The 23,658-nt window shown below is 41.9% G+C and overlaps 1 protein-coding gene across 1 annotated transcript in view; it reads right to left on the bottom strand.

The window, feature by feature from the left end:
* Positions 1-23,658, bottom strand: part of magi3a (membrane associated guanylate kinase, WW and PDZ domain containing 3a) — a 120,913-nt gene that overhangs the window by 43,684 nt on the left and 53,571 nt on the right. The window contains exon 2 of the mRNA XM_042408534.1: positions 2,011-2,127. Coding sequence (XP_042264468.1) covers positions 2,011-2,127 — 117 coding nt within the window. The remainder of the gene's footprint in view (positions 1-2,010; positions 2,128-23,658) is intronic.

A 23,658-nucleotide genomic window follows, 5' to 3' on the forward strand; every position in this document is an offset into this window, starting at 1 on the left:
CAAGCTGTGTCTGATCATTGGTGCATTTGAACTTCCTGCATGCTAAGTCACCGACGGCTGCCCCACCCCGCCCTGCTCCGCCCTGACTGATGATCTTTGACCTCTGACAGGTTGTCACAGCCTTTTCAGATGGTCAAATGATCACTGTTGTGATGTGTCACACTTGACTTGAAGTTTTTTTAGTGGCCAAAATGGACATCATAAATTGGTTTGGTTGAAATACCAGCACAGGAGCAGGAGCAACAGAACGTAAGTTATAAGATACTTCATTTCTGTCAAAGACAGAGCATGGACATCAAAAACACGAGTCAAATATACCCTCTTGTTGCGTCTCTCTGTGTCTTTGTCTCTGTGCTCGCTTCGGTTTCTTTCATTCTGGTTAAATATCCCGCCGTGGCTCTCTGCGTGTAACTTTATTTAACTCCTCGCTGCGTAGATGTTAACGGTTTGTCTGGACGCTGAAGCTGTTGTTGTGTTGGTTGAGGTCCTTGGAGCCCTCCGAGGCTTTGAATAAGTTATTTGCTGGTTGTTAAATCACCTGTCGCTGCTGCTTGTCTGTGATTTGTGATTGTTTGGGGCCTGCACAGAAGGTCGGCTGGTTGGCCCTGAAAATGTCTTCATTCATGATTTGTTTTCAAGCTGTGTTTACTCTTGTTTTACAATCTCATAAGTATTTGCCTACTATTCATTCTTATGTGAACACAAGGTTTTCGATCTGTAAATGTAGAGTTCAGACCTGTATCAGAGTATAAGCTTTGTTGGCCTGTAGCTTAAATATTTCTGTTTGCTAAGTAAATAAGAGAATTGTGCAATAGCCTAATTATAATATGTAGATTGCACACCCGGTTGGAGTGATTTTCCGGATGAGTTAGCTACTGTTTCCCTCCTAACGACCCACTCCGCCAAATTATGTATGTATGTCTGTAAGCACATCAGATCTCTCAGAGACAGATTTCTAACAAGCGATGAGGTGTTGTTCCATCATGTCTCACTATGGGATTAAACTTCAGCTCTGCAGAAAGCAGAAACAGAAAAATAACAATTTCCATTCTAAGATCAGTTAAATATAGTATCCACACTATTTGGGGACATTTCTATTACATTTGTGATAATCATGCCTTTGGATTTAAAGCAATGTCGAATCTACAGTAAGCACTTGGTCCTCTGTGCGTACTGTAATATGCAAATACTGCGAGAGTTTATTTCACTAAAATCCTGCAGCTACATTTCTGTGACTCTTCTCTGTTTTTTCATTCAATTCTGCTAAAAAGTCTGGAAGCATTGGACATGACACATCCCAGCTCAGTGGCTGTTTCTTATTGCTTTAAACCCTGAAGATGTGCTGACACATGTAGGTCATACTAATGTGCTTTTTGTACAAATTGTGCTTTTTGATGGCAGAAGTAATTTTTGAAATGGGACCTGCTGGTGCAGCCTATTGTGTTCTTAGCTGAGGGAGGAGTTTTTTAATGTAATAATAGCTTCTAAATGAAGTTAAGCTTTGTTAATCTCACACTTTGCTATATTGTTGGATACGTGATGCTTACTTAATTTATGTATGTGGCACACTGTCAGTTTGTTTTCTGCACATTTTATATCCCACATGCGCACCTAAATGAATATTTCTGGCTACGCTACTGTTTCCTAAGACATTAGTGTCACATTAAGCCGAATACTGGGTGCTTTACTAATGATGTTAAGACTATTAGGTGAAGAGTTTTTCAGCCAACTTCAATTTAAAATTCATATTATCCGGACCTTTCTGTTTATCTATGTCATTTATTAAATCAACTAATGTTAAGGAGGAAAGGGGGGCAGTGAATGTGAAATGAGTTAAGGTGGTTTTTTTTTTTAAAGGAAAGGCAGGCAAGAAAAAAGTAGGATGGTGCAAATAGTGCTACAGATGAGAACAGACCAGACTCCATCTGGAGGGGTCACAGGGCAACAAGCAATGTGCAGACAGAGGAGGGAAAACATACGTAGGTGCCCAAGGCTGTGGAAGATACTCACAGGGAATGGTGCGCAGGTACAGGTTGTCCCTGATCACCTGCTGGAGCTTATGGTCCAGAGAGCCCTTCTGGAACTGCAGACTGAGGTAGTGACGCAAATCAGTATTCAACACCTTACCTAGAAGAGAGGAAAGAGAGATCCGGGTCAGTCCGACAATTAAAATCACGTAGGAGGGCGCTCGTTTACAAAACATCTACTCGTTTGATTTGATTTTTGAGACAATTAAAAAGACTTAACAAGCTAAACCGCACTCCTATGGCAGACAACAACACATGCTACAAGCCCCAAACCAAAAGAGTCCTCGTCCAAACCGCGGTTACTTGTACCTGAGACGGCTAGGCACTAAGTAGAGACCCAAGTGGCAAAGACGGCAGATTGAAGCATATCAGTGAAACATTTAATGTGCTCTTTCATTAAAAACCAGACGCTCAGGAGCAACAGCAGTTTGAGAAAAGTCTGAGGAAGTTTAGTGGCTGCACAGTCGTCATCACCGAGTTATTCTCCTTGGAGCGACAAAGCGTCAGCGACAGGAAAGAGAGAGATAAAGAGAGAAGGAAGAAACTGAGAGAATTCCCCTTGTGTTTGCTATAGTAGTGCTCTTCCTTTGTGTGGACTCCAGCTGTGTGTGTGGAGCAGGAGCCTCTTCCACACGAAGAGACACATAGGATGCACTTTGAATATGACTTCAGTTACACTTTGCACATCAATAACCGGCGATTCTTCCTCAAAGTTGCCTAGCAGGTGGGGGGTACACAATTAACCTTACACAGACAGAAGCAGCGAGCACTCGGGTCCACTTTTTTTTTTTTTTTTTTTTTTTACACAAAACACATTGCGGTTGTTCTGACACTTATCACAGCTGCAGCAATACGTGCCTCATAAAAATCTAGTCATGTTCTACATCTGTGTCGTCTCAAACGCATCCCCGCGAGGTCAGTATGTGGTAATGTTCTCTGTCAATGTCTGTTATACAGTCTCTATGACACAAGATGTTGTAGAACTTCTTCAGGTCAGAAAATGTTGTGAAATCAAAAATCTAGCAGAAGCCAGACTCTGAGTAATGTCCTCCAGACTCCAAATGTGATCTGCATTAACTGCTGCGAGGAACATCCGTCAGTAAGATAATACACCTCTCCCAGCAAGACACCTACAGAGATTGTAAATACATGATTTTTTTTTCCCCCATTCAGAGACTAATTCTGCTGTTGGCTAATCTGCTGATGAATATTCCATCACAGTTTTTTTGGCTTGTGTGTCTGACATTTTATTTCCATTACTTCACTGATCCAACTGCACACTAAAAACTTCCTTTGATTTCAATATGACACATTTTTCAACTCCCATTCAAATGTATTCACCAAGATATACACACACACACATACAAGATTTCTATGGGCAGAAATATGTCACTAGAAACTGAATTTGAATCATTTATGTTTGAATTTGAATTGCTCAACTTGAATAATTGCATCGAAAAACTGAAAAGCATAATTTGACATGAAATGTATTAGTTTGGAAGTGAATTCCGATGAACTTGAAACTGAATGTAATATTATAAAATTGAGTTCAGTTGCTCTGAAACTATGTTTGATCCTCACTGAAAAGTTGAGTTTTTGGAATTCAGTTTCATTTCACTGAGACACATATTCAGTTGTTGAGGAAAAGCAATCAAGTGCAGGTTCACAGAGGTGCACTTGTACCGTGAATATCACATCTATCACTGCTTCCAAACCGAAAACTTCACAACCGTAAATGTTCGAGCAGGAATCTGATCAGAAATCGTGGTGAAATTAACATTGTCAATCAAGATTAACATTACAGGTTTCCCTGACGTTTTCCTCAGGTAAACACTGCTATTTATACGTTTCTGTCACATAATGTTAGCTTAGTATTTATGCATAAAGTCTCTAAACTGTAAACATACACTCTGTTTTACGTTTGTCTTTACAAGTAACAGGTACATTTGTGAGAAATGACCTACAGAGCCCAGTGAAGTAGAAAGCATTTGTTGTGAAGAGATACAGAGATAACATGTTAGCGTGTAACGTTACATGTAAATAGCACAGTAACTTACGTAATGTAAACACTTACAATAATAATCAGGGTGTGGGGGGGGGGGGGGGGTGGAAAGTGCAATATGAAACCAATAGAAGATGTGAAACTTTCATGAAGTAATTATTTCTAGTCAAGTCAGTTTTATTCATATAGCCACAAATCACAAGCCAGGATTACAAGCAAAACTCTTTCATTACACAGTGGAAGGCCTCAGTGGCGATGGCTCAGCTTCCCCACATCACTGAAGACTGTTCTAGACAGAACTGCCACTGAGCCTGAAATAACATTACAAAAAAGGTTCACATACTGAATTAGACTGCATTCATTTCAGCCAATAAACTGGCAACATACACACACACACTTGTAGGGATATTTGAGTAACTCATAACATGTCTGTCGACCCTCTCGAAGCTGTGACTGAGTCTGCAGGGTCATAGGTAGCATCCAGCCCTCCTCCTCCCCCCTCCTCCTCCTCTTCCTCGGGATCCAGATGAGGTTTCTTTATTGGTGTGGATGTTAGAGAGGCCTGAGGAGCAGCATAGGGAAGAGTGGATGTGCCAACACCAAACAAAGTCTTTGCAGGACACAGTAGCCTGGACAGCTGTAACAGAATTGTATTTTTCATGAACACCAAGCAAAATAACATAAGACAAATACATAGCAATGTTACATTTTAAATACTACTAATAGCTGCAACAGCTGTGGGTCGGTCTGGCAGGCAACATCCCTTGTTGCAGGTAACTGTAGTGATGTGCTGGCCTGTATGCAGGAAAGAGTTATAGTTTCCTCTGATATCATCTCGATTGTGTAGTTATGGCAACAGCTACAAGCAGTGAAATAAATGACAAAAAAAATCGTTTTTATCAAGTATGGAGGAAGAAATTGACTACACAGAGCATTTGACTTCAACTGTAATTTGTGATGTGACATATCAAAATCTCATAAATTCAGTATAAGTAAGTTTCCAGTGAAAAAAGACTGCATGACTACAACAGGAGAGATCTAGGGCTGTTGACAGTATTCCTATATTTTACACTGGAACTGCACCAGAGCTGCAGTATTGTCACGAATACTAGTATTACAGTAATTAGTGTATCTGTGAATCATCTGTTTATCACCGTCTATCATAGGCTATCGCTTCTTGCTGTCGTCACACCTAAACCACGCCTGTAGCTGCCGGTAGTTTTAAGGATGCTGATTGGTCCAAACCACTGGTGGTTCGGACACAAGCACATAACTTGAAGCCTGACAAGATGGATTCTTCTTACCCACATCCAACCTACTACTCTGGTTATTTAATTGTCTTCAAATAAGGCTTAACATTCACACAATTTCTCTTGACTGTCCCTCAATATTACAAACTCCTACAATAGACGCTAGCCACATTAGACAAGGGACGTGCTAATGACAAGTTCAACAGGCTAACATGCAAAATAAACAGTAAAGCAACATAAAAAACTTACAGGTTCCAAGTTTGAAATCGGTATCGATCCATCCTTGAGCTTCAGTTTTGACATAAATCCTTCTTTGTACTGGTCCTCGTTGAGAAAGCAGTCCAAAGTAAAATGGTTAGTGCCCACATATGAAAGTTTTCCAGTTGTTGTGGAGACATTTCCATCAAAAATGAAGTTAATCCACTGGGTCTTCACTTCCTCAGATGATGGGAGTACATGAAGACTTTTGTGTTGGTTCATGCAGCCCACAACAGAGAAAATGGCGCGCTTTGCTCGTACCTTCGACATCTTCATGTTATTGGAGTCAGGAAGGAAATGGTCAAAAACGTAGATGCTGATTGGCCAAAAAGGAGTTCTGTGAATCTGCACTCGCTTAGTCTCCATCAACGACCGGATGTGTATGTAGGTGCACTGAATATAACTGCAAGAACTGAATTTGAATTGTGAGAACTGAATGTGGAAGTATATAGAGAGTTGAATTTTCAGTGAGGATAAAATGCAGTTTCAGAGCAAATTAATTCAATTTCATAATATTACATTCAGTTTATTGGGATTCAATTCCAAACCAATAAATTCAATTTCAAATGATGCTCTTCACATTCAGTTTTTCAATGCAATTATTCAAATGAAACAATACAAATGACATGATTCAAATTCAGTTTTTCGATGCAATTATTTAAGTCGAGCAATTCAAATTCAAATATAAATAATTCATATTCAGTTTCTAGTCACACATATTTCTGCCCAAAGATTTCCTCTTTCAAACGAGCAGCTTGGTTCAAACCATTTGAAATTGGAAGGAAGAAACCGAATAAAAAATAATCATACTGCATAGTAACAAAGAGAAATATTCCCACAGTGAAAGAAATGACATTTTTAAAGTGAAGAGCATCTTCCGCATCCTGCACTCTAAATGAGTTCTACTCTGAAACTAGACCAGTATTTTTTTTATGACACCCATTTTCAGCAGGAAGCATTGAAGGATAGACTTGGCTGCTGGGGAATAAAAAGCTATTGCCTACCTAATTTCAAAGATGTTGTAAATTAAATGAAGTTCTCGTATTCATTCCCTGAAGGGATAAAAATGACTACCGCTGTGACTGCAGATCAGCAGCATTATTTTGTGCTGGTTATGGAGGGGTTGATTCTCCCCCCCTTAACATCTGCCAAAAAGTAGTGTTGAGCACATTTCTGATGAGAGGGTTTTGTGTTGCTTCGACGTACTCAACATGCTTACTGAGTGTTCAAAACAACTCAATATTTTAGGCTTTTGCTCTGCGAGCGCACATGAGCAAATAATACAAGTGATTTTTGGAATTTCTAGCCGCTCTGCATGTGCCTGCCGCTTTACTTAAGTTGAAACAGTCCAGTAAACTGCAACATGGCAGAGGTACAAGTGAGGGCCAGGGCCAAGAGAAGCATGGCTCTCCATTATGTAACTCTATAGACTTTTTACTGGCACAATGAATGTGAGGAATTTAGGTCAAGGAAACAAAAGCTGGGTCTGGCTACGCATCACAACTCGAAAACCACAAGCCTGCGGTCCGTGTTCCCAGAAGCTATGAGACACGAAAAAACCCCAAAGTCTAACACACACAAACAATATGCAGAGCTGTGCATCCCTCCCCTCCCCTACCAGGTTAGGTCGGTTCCCATGTTAAAAGGGGATGAGAGTGATTCAGCCTCTACCGGGGCTTCCATCATGCTCGGGAATGCCACTCTGGATCCGTTTTCACACACTGCCTTGAAAGATCAGCTGGTTTCAGTACGGACAATGAGGGGTACTAATTATTACCACGGGATTCCTGTGAGTAGATACCCCACTGGGTCAACAAAATCAATCTCTCTCTTTCTCTCTCTCTCTCATACACAAACACATGCAAATCACCTCCCCTGCCCAAAGCAAACTCCCACTCAAGTGCCTCTAACAGGGTAGGCTTTGTGGCCCGCCTGTCAGGTTGCGTTAGCGTGCTACATCATATCTCCAGAGACGGAGAGAGAGAGAGAAAGAGAGAAAGAGAGAAAGGGAGGGAGCTGCAACTCTCGGATTCCCGCTAGGTTACAAGGCAGCGCATCACTGGCCAGCCAGGCTGGTAGTACGAGGCATGTGGGACACAATGGAGGCCTTTGTGCCTTGTCATCTGGCTATTAGACACTCTCTCTCTCTCATACATGGGGGGAGTTGGTGGGCAAAAAAAAAAAAAAAAAAAGGAGGGGGGGGGGGGGCTGGAGTTGAAGGATGGAGAATGATTAAAAATAGAGGGAGCGAGAAAGGGCAGGGTGGAGGGAGTGGGGGGATGTTTGCAGTTTGCAGAGAGGAGTAATGATGAAGCATGGGAACACACGTGGAAACTCGCCCTACCTCTCTCTCCTCCTGCCCTTTCATCATTATTCTATCACTCCATCTCTGACTGCTCGTCTTTGCTTCCCTCGCTGCAGAGATTCAACAGCCCTGGCAGATCCCCCCCCTCAGGGCTCCTCACACCTATGTTTGAGATCACTTGCTGAACAGCTATCAGCCTTCCATGCATCTCTCCTTTTTCCATTCTTCCACTGCTGGTCACTTTTATTTTCTTTCTCTCCGTCGCATCTCGAGCCTCTACTTTCAAGCGATGTGCGTATCTACCTGTTGCTGCCTACTGCCGCCGCAGCCCCTCTCAGTGTGTGTGTTTGCCTCTTGCATCAGTCACACAAAAGGTAAATAAAAAACCGAGCATTTGCTCCAGCTCTGTTCGAGTCGATTAGTTTTCGGTATTTACACATATGGAGGAAGAGGGAGAGGAAAAACTGTATGGATGTGCAAACAAAACCCAACTCTGTCTCTATGACACACAGAAATGAAAACAAAGCACATGCTGCTGCTCATCATCCTTCCTCGATCCCCTAGGACGCTTACAGTTTGGTATGTTTGCCATGGGAAACTGCTACTCTCAGCTCACCTCACCTCGCCATCTGTCATTTTCTGTAACTCATGTCAAAACTATTGAAGCGTTTTACAAAAACTCCTTTATTGAGAGTAGTGAAGATGTTTTTCAGCCAAAAGATCCGACATAAGCTTCTGTCCTAGCATTATAAGACAAGTTTAGCAGACACAGAGCACGTTTGACATGTTTCTGATATAGGGTCCTGGCACATCAAAGATTTTAGAGCGTCCACAATTATTTCGAAGGCTAATGAGCTTTATTGCATGAATCGGACACTAGAAACATTTCACCGAAAGCAAAAAAAACATCCCTCTCTTTGCAGCTCGGCTCGCTTCTTGGCACACCACAGTGCCCTCACTTCTCCAAGGCCAAACAATTGACTAGCTGCAGAGATATTTACCCAGGCACCCGGTAAACAGGCATTTAAATTACAATGAGATTGCAAAGGCACAATGGTTTTCCTAAATGAGAGTGGAAGCAATGCAGAAATGTCACCAGCAGGGGTGTCAGTGGGCGTCTAATGAGGCAATTCCCTGACAGTAGCGCCGCTCCGGAAACAGTGAGAAAACCCCCACCATCTGCTAATTACCACCTTGTTAGGTTCATTTGGCAATTCAGGGCAACAGAATGTCCTGCCTCATTCTGTGTGACAGGCAGGCTGAAAGAGAACCAACAGTTTACTGGCATCTAAGGGGACACCCAGTTGCGTCACTTTACCCTTAAAAATGGCAGAGAGACAATGAGATTAACCATTCTGGTATGATTTCTTTTCTCTCCAGAGAGCAGCAGGCGCAGACAAGCAGACATGTTTGTCATCCCCCAAACCCATGCTCATGTTCACTGCAAGTAATAGAGGTAGCACTACTACATCCCCTTAAACACTTTACCTCAAAACGGGAAAGGTGTACAGGTGTGATCCCATCTGAAACAGGCTCTGTTGCTCTTACAGCCCCTGTTTAAGCTGAGTGCTGTAATTGGCTGGCAAAAAAGGAGTCACCGTGAAGTCAATTAGTGGCTGCAGAGCCCCAGAGATTGATTGTAGTTGGAGGTAGGCTTTGGGATGAAAAAAGTTACATGAAGGAAAATCAATGTCCCCAGTCAACCCTTTTCTCTCGTCAGGTTGGATACACCCCTCTTGAAATCCAATTAGTTGGACCATATCTAGATATAAGGTCAGTCTGCACAAGCTGGGTGTTTTGGTTGAAAAATGGCTAATGACCAGTTTGAAAACCTGCTTATATAACATCCACTTCTCCAAATCGTACCTATGCTGTATTGGTACACAGCAAAACCATTGTTGCAAATTTTACATCACAATTTTAAACATGTTTAATGGAAGCCATGGGTATCAAATTTCTATAGATATCGTGACATCAAGGTGCTACAAAAGTGACTCTTTATGATACTATTTTGAGCTCATTGTGCCACAAGGACAATGGCATTATCCCTGCACCCGTGGCAGAATAGCATGATCAACTCTTTTAGCGGATAATTGAAAGGAATGGTCTTGCTACACATTGCGTACAGGCTTAATGTTGCGGGCTTATTATAGTCAATGTGATAATCATCAGCGCACTTGGCAATAGACACAGATGGTGTCCCAAAGCACTCAGCTTTTCAGAAATATATTCTTGGCTCTGGATGGCTTGCCTGCTATTGTTGGCCGACTGCACTAAATATCCATTAGTTACATGTCTGAGATAAAACTGGCTCAGTGCTGTCTTGGCTCATTTAATAGTACACACCTATTCTGTTGATCCTTGGAGCATGTGTGTATACAATCTAACAAGTTCACAGCAGCCAGCCAGTGTGTGTAGGTGGGTATAATGAATTATTGTTGAAGAGGGTGAGCTCATATTAATTCAAGGTATCCTGTCTCACATGTGACAAAGGTATAAAGCTTTGAGACAGTGAGAAGTGACCTTGAAATTGTCCTTTCCGATCCTCTTGTGGCTTGGAGAAAGACATTTAACAAAAAGCTGAAATGAAGCTTGAGCCTCTTGTCTTGTCTGTCCCCTTTGGATCCTTGGCCGGGGCAGAGTGAAGTGAAAGAACAGTCACAGCCACCCCGTGGTCATCCTGAGCGGGTGGGGCCTTCTCCCCTCTCCTGTCCTCTTCTTGTGATGTGAAGCAGACTGACAGATCATTATATTAACCTCTCCTTCGCCCAGTATTCATGTCCAACTGCTTCCCTGAGCACTGCTATCTGCCCTTCGGTCTGTCTGGTGAAGTGCAGCTCGGTGGACACTCCCACCACCACTGCAATGGTTGCACACTGGTGTCATCCATTTTCCGTATAGTGCCACCTGCCGGTCAAAGGTTTGACTTATCCAGTGAAATATCTGGGGCTGCTCCCTAACAGTCAACCAACCATTAGTCGATGAGAAGAGTCTTAGTTGACCAAGTTTTCATTGGTCAGTTAGTCGCAGGGGGAAAAAACCCCTCAAACTCCATTCGGGAGTTGCGCCTTGACAAAATTAGGTCAAACCTTAATATGGCTGGACCGTGTATGAAACGCTAGAGGGCCTTTAATTTGAAATGATGGATAGAGGAAACAGCAACACACAACCAATGAAGTTATGCCATCGACCAATGGCATCGTTTCATCACTCAGTCAGTGACCCGATCCGCTGTGATAACAGAAGCACTGATTCCTCTGGAAATATCTGTCAGCTTCTGCACTTTCCTGCTGGGATACTGGCTAAAATGAGAGATAACCCTAACCCTAACGGAATTAACTGACCCACGCAACTGAAAAAGGTAACAGTCTCCTTCCTGTTTGTTCCAACACATTCATTGTCGTTAACAAGCGGCTTGCATTGTGCATGCTCTTGTAAAATTTATATTTTAAAGGCTTATTATTACTGTTTTGTATTTCTCTGCAATGTAGCACAGTGTTAACAATGTCACTTATAACACTCTGTGTCAGCCCTGGAACTCAAACCATTTTCTGATGCCTCAAAAAATATATATTCAAATAATTAAATTAATATCATAAGCATGCAATAACTAGTCGACTAATGACTTGAACTAATGACTATTAGTCGACTAGGAAAATCTTTGGTCAGAGGCAGCCCTTGAAATATCTCCATGGATTGGCATAAAATTTGACCAAATGACCAAAATCTTGAGGATACATTGTCTGGGAACCATTTATCCTCATGACTTTGGTGTTATCCTGACTTTTCATCCTGCATCACCATGAGGTTGACATTTGTGGTTTTGAGTGGAATGTTTTGACAATTATTGAATGGATTGCCCGAATATATGATACTGATATCCATGGTGACCAGAAGATCATGATGATGATGACTGGTGATCCCCCAGCTTTTCATCTGGTACCATTAGTAGATAAAAAGGTTTGACTGACTAATTCAGCTTTTCTAAGAAAGGTCAGTCTGTTGCAGCTTCAAACTGTTTTGATCAGTGTGATACAAAAGCAGCCTTGAATAAGCTCTGTTTATAAGACCAATAGCTCACATACCAATTATCTGAGTTTGTGCGTCATGATTATTTTTGTGGAATTTGTCGTCTTTGGGCAAGCTGTTAACCAGGAAACAATTAATGTCACTTTACCAATGAGTCACAGTTCAATACAGAGCCATACTCTGAGAATAGAGCATTGGCAGAGTCGCATGCCCAACAGAGTAGAGGCTGCCTGTCAGAAAAGCACTGCAACAGAAGAAACTAACAAACAACAGCAAGATAAACCAGTTTAATATGGCAAAACTGACTTTAACATGCCATGGAGACCTCTGTTGTCCACTACCACAAAGGCATTGCATTTCCAGAATTACAATCAGGGAATATGATAGGAAGAGGGGAGAGAGAGGGAGAAAGAGAAAGGATAGGAGAAAGGATGAAAAGAGTGAGATTTTTAACAAGGTGTCTTTCGGCTTAGGCACCTGTTTCTTTAGCTACTTGGTTCTCTTTTATCTCTAGGCTCTGATATCCCAGTAGCTGTAGTCTACTCTAAAATGCACAGCTCTAACCATCTAACAGTGAGGTTAGTGCGCCCTTGTGAGGCATACAAACAAGATAAAATTACTGGATAAAAATGCTAACATAATGCAGCAGAGCTCAGGAAGGGAGGAGTGTGGTTATCCATGTTTGTGTGTGTGCACGTGCCCGTCAGCCTCCGAGCACATTTCCTCCTCGCCCCCATTGTTCATCTGGCTGATCTGTTGTGTGGAGGCCGTCTGGATGCGACGCAGAGAAAGAGAGTCCCCCCTTCTGCCTCTGCATTATCAAAAGCCGGCTGCTGTTTGCCATCTCTGTGGTTTGAAATCTCCCTCTGTCTATCTGCACAAACACACACACACAAGCCCCCCGAAACAAACAAAAATACCCACTCACAGCCTTAAAGCAACTAGATCCTAACAAATCCACAGGTCCTGACAAGCTTGATCCTTACTTTCTCAAGTTAGCTGTAGACTTTATAGCAGAACCTCTGACTCATATCTTTAATCTTACCCTTTCCAGCAATGAAACTCCTAACATATGGAAATCTGCCTATGTTCTCCCTTTGCTGAAAGGAGGGGATCCCTCAGTTGTTGATAACTACAGGCCAATCTCTAAATTATGTGTTTTAGCTAAAGTCCTTGAAAAGTTTGTTAGCGAACAACTTAAAGAATTCGAAGACACAAATGGTATTTTATCACATCAGTCAGGCTTTAGAAAACAACTCAGCACACTAACAGCTGCTATTAAAGTGGTGGGTGGCCAAGTTATTGAGGCATTGGACTGCAAAAAATATTGTGCAGCTGTTTTTATTGACTTGTCCAAGGCGTTTGACACAGATGACCATATCACCTTAGTGGATAGACTCTTCAATAATGGCTTATCTGAGCATGCTGTAAGTTGGTTTTCAAATTACTTGTCAGCTAGAACACAATGTGTTGAGTTTGCTGGGTCTTTCTCTTCCTTTCTCCCTATATCAAAAGGCGTCCCCCAGGGTTCCATACCAGGACCACTGCTGTTCTCCATATATGTTACTAATCTTTGTGATAATTTATCAAATGCTGCATTCCATTTTTATGCAGATGATACAGTTATCTATTGCTCATCGCCCTCAGTAGTACAAACTAACACTAACATAATTGGAGAAACGACAGATGAGACTTTTCTTTGTCTTGAGGAGTGGCAACATTTATTAACTGACACACTGTACCCTATATTGTACATTTACTGCCAGATTGACCACTTACTGCTAACCTTTTCTTCTGCTCTACTCACATTCACCATCACTTTTCTGCCGCTCACTCTCTCACACTCGCTCACATTACGCACTGCCCTATTCCTTAAAGGATTCTGGGATTTGATGCACTAGTCGATGACTCAAAACAATTCCACAATAACGTAGGGTGTTATCGTGCTTGTGCAGTGTGCGAGTGAAAACCATTAGTAGCCCATTGATATTAACGAATGTGTGAAATTTTAGCAGCAGTGCTCATAGGGGAAACATTGGTCTACCTTTGATGTTGTTCAGTCCCATTTGACTCAACTTAAGTTAGTATTAAATGCAAACAAATCTGAATTTATGCTATTTTCAAATGGCAAAGAGTTAACATCTAATCTTCCTAAGATCTCTGCTCAAGGGGTTGAAATTTAAATGGTCACAACATAAAAGTATTTAGGTGTTATCATTGATCAGAACTTGTCATTCAAATCGCACATTAAAGACCTGGTTTCCCAGAAGAAACTTAAATTAAGTTTCTTTTTTAGAAATAAATCCTGTTTTTCCCTCCAGGCAAGGAAACACTAGATTTCGGCAACTTTTTTTGAACCTTTATTGGATTACAGCGATCTGCTCTTTATGAATGCATCTGACCAGTGCCTAAAGAAGTTGGATACTGTATACCATTGCACTTTACATTTTATTACTGGCTGTGGCAATCTTGTACACTACTGTGCTCTCTCTATATATATACATATAAATATTTTTATACACATACTGTACATGTGCACACACTCAAACAGCTAGCTTCCAGAGAGATTGACTGAGAAACAAAGATCAAAGAACAATCTTTTCCTTCTTATCTCCATGATACAGAGTGATCTTTACATCCCATTGTATGAGGAGGGAGACACTGACATCAGTGGATTACAGAGAATGGAAGAAGCGGCATGGGAAGAAATCAATCAGTGAAGCATTGGAGAGGAAGAGGAACCATATGAAGAAAGATGGAAGAATTCAAACAGAGCCGTAGATGAAAGACACTTAACTACACCAAATCTTTAATCAGATGATCGCAATCACAGTAGACTTTTATCTTGTTTGAGAGCAATTTTATAAATAGGAAATGGACGATGCCCAATTTTCCTCAAGTTGTGTGAAGACCCAAAAACCAAGAGGTGCCACAGTTTGATTTCTCTCTAACAGAATCCTCCAGAGCAGCAGCAGCTCCTGCAGCTCTGTGGATTACGGTTCTGCAGAGCAAGTAAAGTGATGCGCTCTTAGCCTCAATAACTTGGGATGTCACTGACAATATGCCACCCGATGCATCAGAGAGAACCCCACGGGACACAAAAGTCTCTATCTTTTTTTTCTTTTCCTCCCTCTCTTCATCACACACACACACGCACATACAAACATTGCTAACGTTTTCACTCAAAATGAGGACGCTGTAAGGTCTGAAACCATATACCCAGGTGACACTGTTACATATCAGAGACCAAATATTTAATGTGATGGTGACAATGTGGGAGAATTTCCTGGTATGAATTGTTTCAGCAGAGATTTAACATGGGTCCCAACTCTGGACATGCACTGTTGTGTGACTGTACAGGGTTGCATACGTGTGTAAGGTTTGCTTCAAAGGCCTTGGGTTGTCAGCAGTGATGTTTTAGACTCGCCTGCTAATAATATGCACAACCGAGCAGAAGGCATTGTACTGGAAAGCACAGCCTGAGGAGCTGCAGTTGCTCATTTGATGTGTGCATCTCTTGTTGCTGGGCTGACCCAGATGCTGCCTCGATCCTCAACACATACACATCTTCAAATTGCATCATGTTGACACGGGCACACACCAGGGATATATGTGTGTACACTAGAGCTGAAGTAGTTGGTTAATTGATTAGTCTATAATTATAGCCATTCATCAAGTGAAAACACCAACTATTTGATTAAGATTTTCAGAATGTTAAGATTTGTTTACTTTTCTCTGCTGCATATAATTTTAACTGAAGTTTTTGGACTATTTGGTCAGACTGAATAAGCAATTTTAAGGCTTCACAGGCTCTGACAATTTGCGCATTTATCATGATTTTTGTCTATTTTTTTAAAAAAATTAATGATTATTCAAGTAATGAAAAAGAAATATCCCCGAGATATGCTGCATTTTTGCCTTTAGTCTTAAAGCTACATACAAATGGAGGCAACGAGATTGAGAGAATAATAACGAGATTGAAAGTTCATTCTCAGCCTTGGAAACAGTTGTTGACAAAACCTTTTTTTTTTTTTTTTTTTTTTTTCTCTACAATTCCCATGACAACTGGGCAAATTCCACCTGCTGAGGGAGATAGAACGGACCTTGTGGTGAGATTGTTTTGTCGAGAAAGAAAAAATTGCTTTTGCATAAGAGGATATTGTCACAAAAACAGATCAAGGGAAACTCATTTTAAATGCGTGTGTCACAGAAGAGCAAACTCTATATACTGTAACTATTATAACCTCTCTGGGTAACATTTCATCACTAAAACCACCTCACTACCAAGGTCCTTGACTGGTCCTTCACTCTACCTCCTCAACATGTGGGTACGACTGAAAAAGCTATTCCAGGTCCAGGGAATGGTGTATCCACTATTTCTCACACTCACACACACACACACACACACACACACACACGTCACAGCCTGATCTGTGTCGTCCATCTCCAAGGGGGTCACGCTGGGATGGTGTGCATGAGGAGAAACCACTCTCCTACATTACATCCATCCATCATGTACTGGAGCCTCTGGCTATGGAACAAGATACGCACCTATCAGTGAAATGAGTCAGCTGGCTGGACTTAAGTTGTTTCAGCCCTATGTCCACCTCAAATCCCTCTTACTGAGCAATGTGTGTGGTTAGAGAGGATGGTCAGAGTTATGGTGGAAGGGTTTCTGAGCATATACATGCGCACGTGCGCAAGGTGTATAACTTAAGCTCAGTGAAGCCTATGGGCATTGCACTTCCACTGGATACTGACATTTAGTCCGTGATTTATCTGTATCTCTTTGAAGGCATACACAAGGGGCTGCTCAGTAAGCTGGACAGATGCCCAGAGAGGAGAGGGCAGCCACATCAGTCACTCACGGCAGATGAAAAGGCTTTAGCAGCCAGACGCCGGAGAGCAGATATGACGAGAATCAGAGGCAAAAACCCTCCCTACAACCGCTGAATGTCAACTGAATATTTACCTCACGCTGTTTTCCGAGGCACTTTCTGATGACTGAAATTTGTATTCTTCCCGGTTTTCGCATAGCAGACGTTAGTTATGTTTAATAAATAATTCTTCCACATGGATGATGGACTGACGAATGAGAGGGTTGAACTGTAGTGAATCAAAACGAACATCTGTGTGCTCACTGCTGTTTCGGGACGGATATAAATTGAGTTTGACTGAGTCAGCCAACACCCTATCTATAAATACTGCAGAGCGTGTGGAGTGATCACAGCATGTGTGTTTCTGTGTATATGTGTTTGTGTCAGACGGAGGTAAGACACACGCAAAAAATGCAACTCTGCAAATACTGTATGTGTTTAACTGTTTGCTATAAGGTGCATTGCAGCGGTACAAGAAAGAGGCTGTGATTATATGCCGGAAGGAAAACATACAAATTTGTTAGATCCGCAGCAAAATGTCACAATGATCCCCGAGCTGCTTTATTAGCATCTTGAAAATATAGGGGCTTTCTGTCAGGAATGAACAGTGTGCACTAAGAGTGTGGCAGTAATGACACCCAGACCGAGTGGGTGAGTCATGGCGTTGTGTTGCTCAGAGACTGATCTAGTCAGGACTGATTTAATAGAGGTGAGTCCTCTCCCTGTTGATCTATAGGTCTTTGTTATTACTATGATGTCAGAGAGATAGCTCGCCAGTTGCTTTCCATCCGGAGATTTGGGATTTCTTTAAGATTGATTCGTTCCATGTGTGACTGTTCCAGCTGACTCACTGAGATTTTTTTGCTTTCATTCATGCTCACACACACACACACAAAAGAAAAAAGGATGGGTCACCCTCTCCAGAGGTTAACCTTAAAAACATGCAGCGTGGTTTCAGTCGTGACCGAAGAATGGGACTCTTGGCCGAGCCAGATCTGACCAAAACACAACCCCCCAACCCACCGAACAACACACACAAACCCACAGATATTATTTCAGATGTATTGAAATGTCAATAAATGCTTGAGGATATGATCACCCCTGACCAAAAACACATTGACTCACTCCCACTGACTCACTCGATGATAATTATCTGCCACAGATGCTCGTGTAATACACCAAAACGGTGATGCACTGTACTGTGAATCACTGGGAAATAAGGAAATATGAAACAATACAAATGGTTAATATGAGGTCAGTAACGTGGGAGGGAGGAGTAGAGGAAAATGAGACATAGGTAGAAGGAAAAAAGATGGAAAACTGTTTATGCATGCATTGACAGAGACTCAATAGAGCTCCATATGTACTTGTTGAGCTCTCGTGTCCATCTTGAACGCCCCCTCGCGCAGCTCGAGTCGGAGGTTCGCTACGATGAGTTTGGAGACAAGTGTTCCTCGCCTCCTTCGTGCTCTCCTCACACGCTCCTCGAGGTTTCTTTTGACAGCTGAAAGCTTTGCCATCTTTTAGCGTGGAAGAAGCGTGTCTTGCTCTGCAACAAAACAACCCTGCTCTTATGTGCCGAGTATGAAATGATGAGTATGAGAAAACAAGTTCGGCCGTGGCAGCGCTGAAGGAGAAGAAGCTTGGAGCGGTGTGACGGCACAGAATGACGGCCGCACTCACAAACCAAAGTTATTAAAGAAGACTTCACCAGCTTTCCTTGCCCTTGGTTTGCTTTCAGCGATTCCTTTAAAAAAATATTCAATCTATGAACCTACAGTAGGTACTTATTGTGTCTTTGACTAGGGGTTTCTTTTGAAGGGCTCCCTGAAAGGTAAATGGTATTGGTTATTATACACCAGCTTAAAAGATCACAAAGGCTAAGAGAAGAGTTTTGGTAATCAAAGCCCATCTCGAGGAAAAATATATAACCATACCAACTGTAACTTGCTGCCTTGCCACCTGAGAGAGGTACAGCTGTAAATGCATCGCTGGTATTTGAGGAGTTTTTTGTGTCCACTTAAAAATAAACGAGGACGGGAAAAAATGTAGTGTGGAGGTGGGATGTCATTCATTTTTTTTATTATTTTCACAAGAGTGTGTGTGTGTGTTTGTATGCTACACAGGGTGGTACAAAGTGTACTGCGCTGTGTGTGTGTGTATGTTCATTTTTGTGCACTTTTAACATGTTACATAACAGGAGCAAGGGATTTACCACCCTGTGTTCTTTTGTGCTGTGACAAACACAAAGCATCTAAAGACAAATGCATGTACACATACAGACACACCAATCGACTATCTAACATGCGGTTACACACACACACACACACAAACACACACACAGCTGGATGAGCAGATTAAGGACATGAATCCCCAGGTAAAGGGAATCTATTAGGCTTAATTGCTCGAACAGTGCGTCCCTTTATTAGAGCACACATCCCAGCGAGAGTGAGGAGAATGAGAATGCCAACCATTTGGAAGACAATGATAAATTTAATTAACTGTGAGATACAGCTGCAGGGAAATTCATACTGCTCTCCGTGATAATCCGCTTTCCCTGAGAATATTTCTGAACAGGATTATCAATGGGAGAAGGAGCAAAGAGCTGGCAGCGGGATGAGGTCTGGGCTCGGTGGCAGGATATCATTCAGCGAGTCCTGGTTTCCCCATCGGTGGGCGACTCATGGACGGGTGCTTCCTCAGCTAAACTACACTTGAACACTGACCGGTCACAGCGTAATCAGCAGCTCTCAATCATGTCACCTTTGAGGAAGAACATTATTTTGCCTCCGTTTAGCAAGTAATCCATAGCGTGCTGATACAATCTAGAAACACTGTTGAGTCTGTTTGTGCCGCTGTTTACGAAGAATATTTCATTTTATATCTACACAGCAGCCTTTATCACCAAATTTATCAATGACTTGACACTCTGATAAAAAAATATTCATATTTAGTGGAACTGTGTGGGCGAAGATTGCTGCAGTTACACTGTATCTTGGGAAAGAGTATTTAAGACTAGACCGCCGCTGCCTGCCTGCCTGTAAACGCTGCTCCCTGCATTTTCACTTCAGCACCAATTGTGAAACGGTCATAGAGATTATATGGCGCCACTGCAGAAAAGAGATGGCCGTCATCACAATTATGTCAGTCATAACCAAGTATTTTTATAGCTTTGCACCTCAGGGGTTGATGCTGTAATAGCGCTCCCAGTGTGAATGACAAGTCTAGTCTGGAAGCAGGCGTAAGGAATCTATTAGGGCAGATGAAGAGACGGCATGCGTTTGCCCCGCAACCTTTAATTTTCAATTACAATAGTGGATTAATAGCAATCAGCATACCCAGGTGGTGCCAGTGATTAGCTAATCTACACAAACATGCATTATGACATCTGTTCCACTGCACACCTCGTGCCTGGTTAACATACTGAGCAAACAAGGGAGGAATGAGGACGACGGGGGGGGGGGGCAGAAGGGGGCATGTTTCCAGGAGAAAATATTAATAATGAAAAACGCTCTAAGTTTTACACAAGGTCACACTATGATGTGTGTAACTTCCCCAATTCCCCTCATTTGAATCAGCGGAGAAAGAAGAACAGAGAGAGGCAATTATAAACTAAATGTGCTCTGTCGAAATGGACCGACATCATACAACATCTTGGCCTGCTCAGCCCCAGTAAAGTCCCCTCTTGAGAAACGCCGGCACATGTGCAGAAATCAAACTATCGCACTTCAAAGACATTCTACCGCTTAATCAAGTCGACACAAACCCGTGGCGACGATGATTTTTTTTTTTTTTAAACCATTTCGCTCGTAAGTGGACAGACAAAGTTAAATGTTCACAGCCAATCTTCTTAATAGGAAGGGGAGGGGAAAGCTGAGAGCAGGCGCTAATTCAGAGGAATAAATACATTTTCAATTAGCCAGCAGAGGCGGTGAAGGAAACACCATTACGCAGCAGTCCGGTTTTCATCTGGCAGCCTGGCTCGGATTGAAGCATCACTCATTGTTGTGTTAACGACTTTTAACTAATTGTCTCAAGTCCTCGGGGCTGCTTTGACTTCGCTGACCGTCTTTAGATCAAATACTCTTGAAAAAACACACAGAGATAATGAAACGGTACTGTATGTGGGCTGCCGGGGTGTAAACCAGTGTAATTATCTCAGCATGAAATTCAATGGGCCTGCTGGAGTTCTGCGTAATGTATGGTTCATCCCGCTTTATTATCATTATATCTACGGCAGCCAAATGAGGTTATTGGCCTCATGACCTGTTCAATTCTAGAGTATAAAGGCATCACATGGGAAGGAATAATAAAACGTATGTGGCACAACTCAAAGCCATTATTAAGTTGATGAATCTGTACTCACATGGTGGCAAATTACACATCAACACTGAGTGACAGGCAGGCACACACAAAAACCAACAGGGTGCGTATGACTGTGTGTTTGTAAAGTCTTTGGAATAACCGATATTACTGTGCGACTGTTCTTAATTAGTCTGTATTCACTGGATCAGTCAAAACAGTAGACAAATACAATGTTGAATAGCTGCAGTTGCACACCTGGAAGCTTAGAGGGGAAAAAATAAAGATGGCTGGAAAGAACTTAGCAAGTCCAAAGCCAGAAACACATCTTGGGAGGGCTCAGGTTATATGTTACATAGTTTAAACTTCCACTGGACCTCAGTAGAAGAGTTTTTAAAACTCATAAAAGCAGGAAAGGGCTGGAGAAGGAAAGCATCTCTCAAGATGTGGGTCTCCATCAGTCAGCAGTGAAGATACAGAAAAACTGGAGGTAATACAGCAACGTTTGCTTTAAGACTAACTAGACTTGAATGAATGAATGAATTCCAAATTAATGTGAGGCATTCCCATAATACCTGTTATGTATAACTGCTCTGTTAAAGAGGGACAGTTAAAAAACACTAAATATGCAAAAATGTTGCATAAACAAACATGTAATAACTCCAAAGGGTTTACTAATTTTGTTGTTAAAAGAAAATTCCAGCGCCAGAACAGGTGACAACAAAGAAAACTCAATTTTTAAATTCAAAGTCAAGACAGACCATCGTAACAAGGACCACGATCTAATAAGTCATGAAATGAAATGAAGCTGTCTCGTTGAAAACTGGGATAGCAGTCTTCTTTTTTTATGACCCCAGAGTCTGATAAGAAACCATCAAAGAGAAGGGTCCCTCAGACTGATAAAGCACAGAGGAGATAAAAACCCTGCTTTAAAAGAAAAACAGACACAGGTTGTAAACACTAACAATTGAGGAAGCTGCGACATCGTTCTCCTCCTAAACACTGTTTGTTCGAGGAGCAAGCCAAGTGATGAACCAGCCTGTGATTGATGCCACATATATCTGTCCTCAACTTCCTGCCCCTGGCACAATCATGCTGAGCATGGTGTGAAATGAATACAGGCTCAGATTTATGATTTTGGGGACATTGTTATGAAAAAAATGATAAAAGCGGATTCAAGGTTTTAGATGAATGAGAGCAAGAGAGAAAGGCAAAAAAAAAAGGGGAAACAATAATTGAATTCTGCAAGGATAAATGTTGGGACGCCAGCCCTTATTGGATGCAGCTTGCTGTAGGGTCCTTTTGAATGAGAATAATAATAAAGAAGAATGGAAAACAGACAGGTGGGGAGGCGAGAGGCAGAGTATCAAAGGTTTGCATCTTTGGCGCTATGATATCACCGTGTGTCAAATCTAGCTTGCCAACAATGCATATACTCAATCAAGGCTCTACAGGCTTTTTTGCACATGGCGTTGGGCTGCTTGGCATGCCCTCCGCCTTCATACATATAAATATTAGATGTGGTGCACACAGAGCAAGAGGTACACTATGCTGCAAAGCTGTCTGATGGAACAAAGAAAGACATAGACGGAGTCAGACAAAGGAAAAAAGAAGTAAGTCAAAATATAGACATCAAAGCTGACTCTCTACATAATTAAATAAAGGAAGTCTTCAGTCATTTACCAGAAACAGAAAAGCCTTCAAGTAGCACTGAGTTGTGACATCAGATTAGTTTCAGAATGGTTTCAATGGGTTGTGTTTTCATTACTAAGCTGCATTCAGGCCTCTGAGTTGTTTGGGAGAGAAAAAAAAAAAAAGAGTAAGGCAATCAGCAGAGAGAAGCATCAATCATCCTGATGCTCTCTGGGGATTCCAATCCTGGTGACTGTGCAGATACACTGTGCTGGTTGTTTTGTCAAGAAGTAAAAGCAGTGTCACACACAGTTCTTCCCTCTCTTGGAAATATATAGGGTGCTGCTATGCAATTGAAAGCTTTAACTGTAAAGCGATTTACTGTATGTGTAGATTAAAGGACCAGTGTGTAGGATTTAGTGGCATCTAGTGGTGAGGTTGCAGATTACAACAACTGAATACCCCTCCCCGTCCCCTTCCAAGTGTGTGGGAGAACCTACAGTGGCTACAAAACTCACGAAAAACATGAAAGGCCCTCTTTAGAGACAGTGTTTAGTTTGTCCATTCTGCACTGCTGTATAAACATGGCGGTACAACATGGCGGCTTCCATGGACGAGGACCCGCTCCATATGTAGATATAAAGGGCTCATTCTAAGGTAATGAAAACACAACAGTTCTTATTTTCATGGGTTTATATACTAATTAATACATACTTGTATTCCATTTCTGTCGGGTCCGTTCTGCCATATGCCACTAAATTCTACACACTGCACCTTTAAATCCCTGGCGCTAATACTTTTCGGGAACACAGCTTGAACCAGTTCAATGATGATGATGCAAAAGGTTGGAAAGAGCAGCAAAACATCAAACAGCTGGACTATCTGGTCTCCGAAGGGGTTTTAAATGTATTAACACACACATAACCACTCATATTGGAATGAACAACAAAACTAAAAAAAAAAGGGTGTTCCATAC

Source organism: Thunnus maccoyii, chromosome 4, assembly GCF_910596095.1.
Source record: "Thunnus maccoyii chromosome 4, fThuMac1.1, whole genome shotgun sequence".
Taxonomy (NCBI): domain Eukaryota; kingdom Metazoa; phylum Chordata; class Actinopteri; order Scombriformes; family Scombridae; genus Thunnus; species Thunnus maccoyii.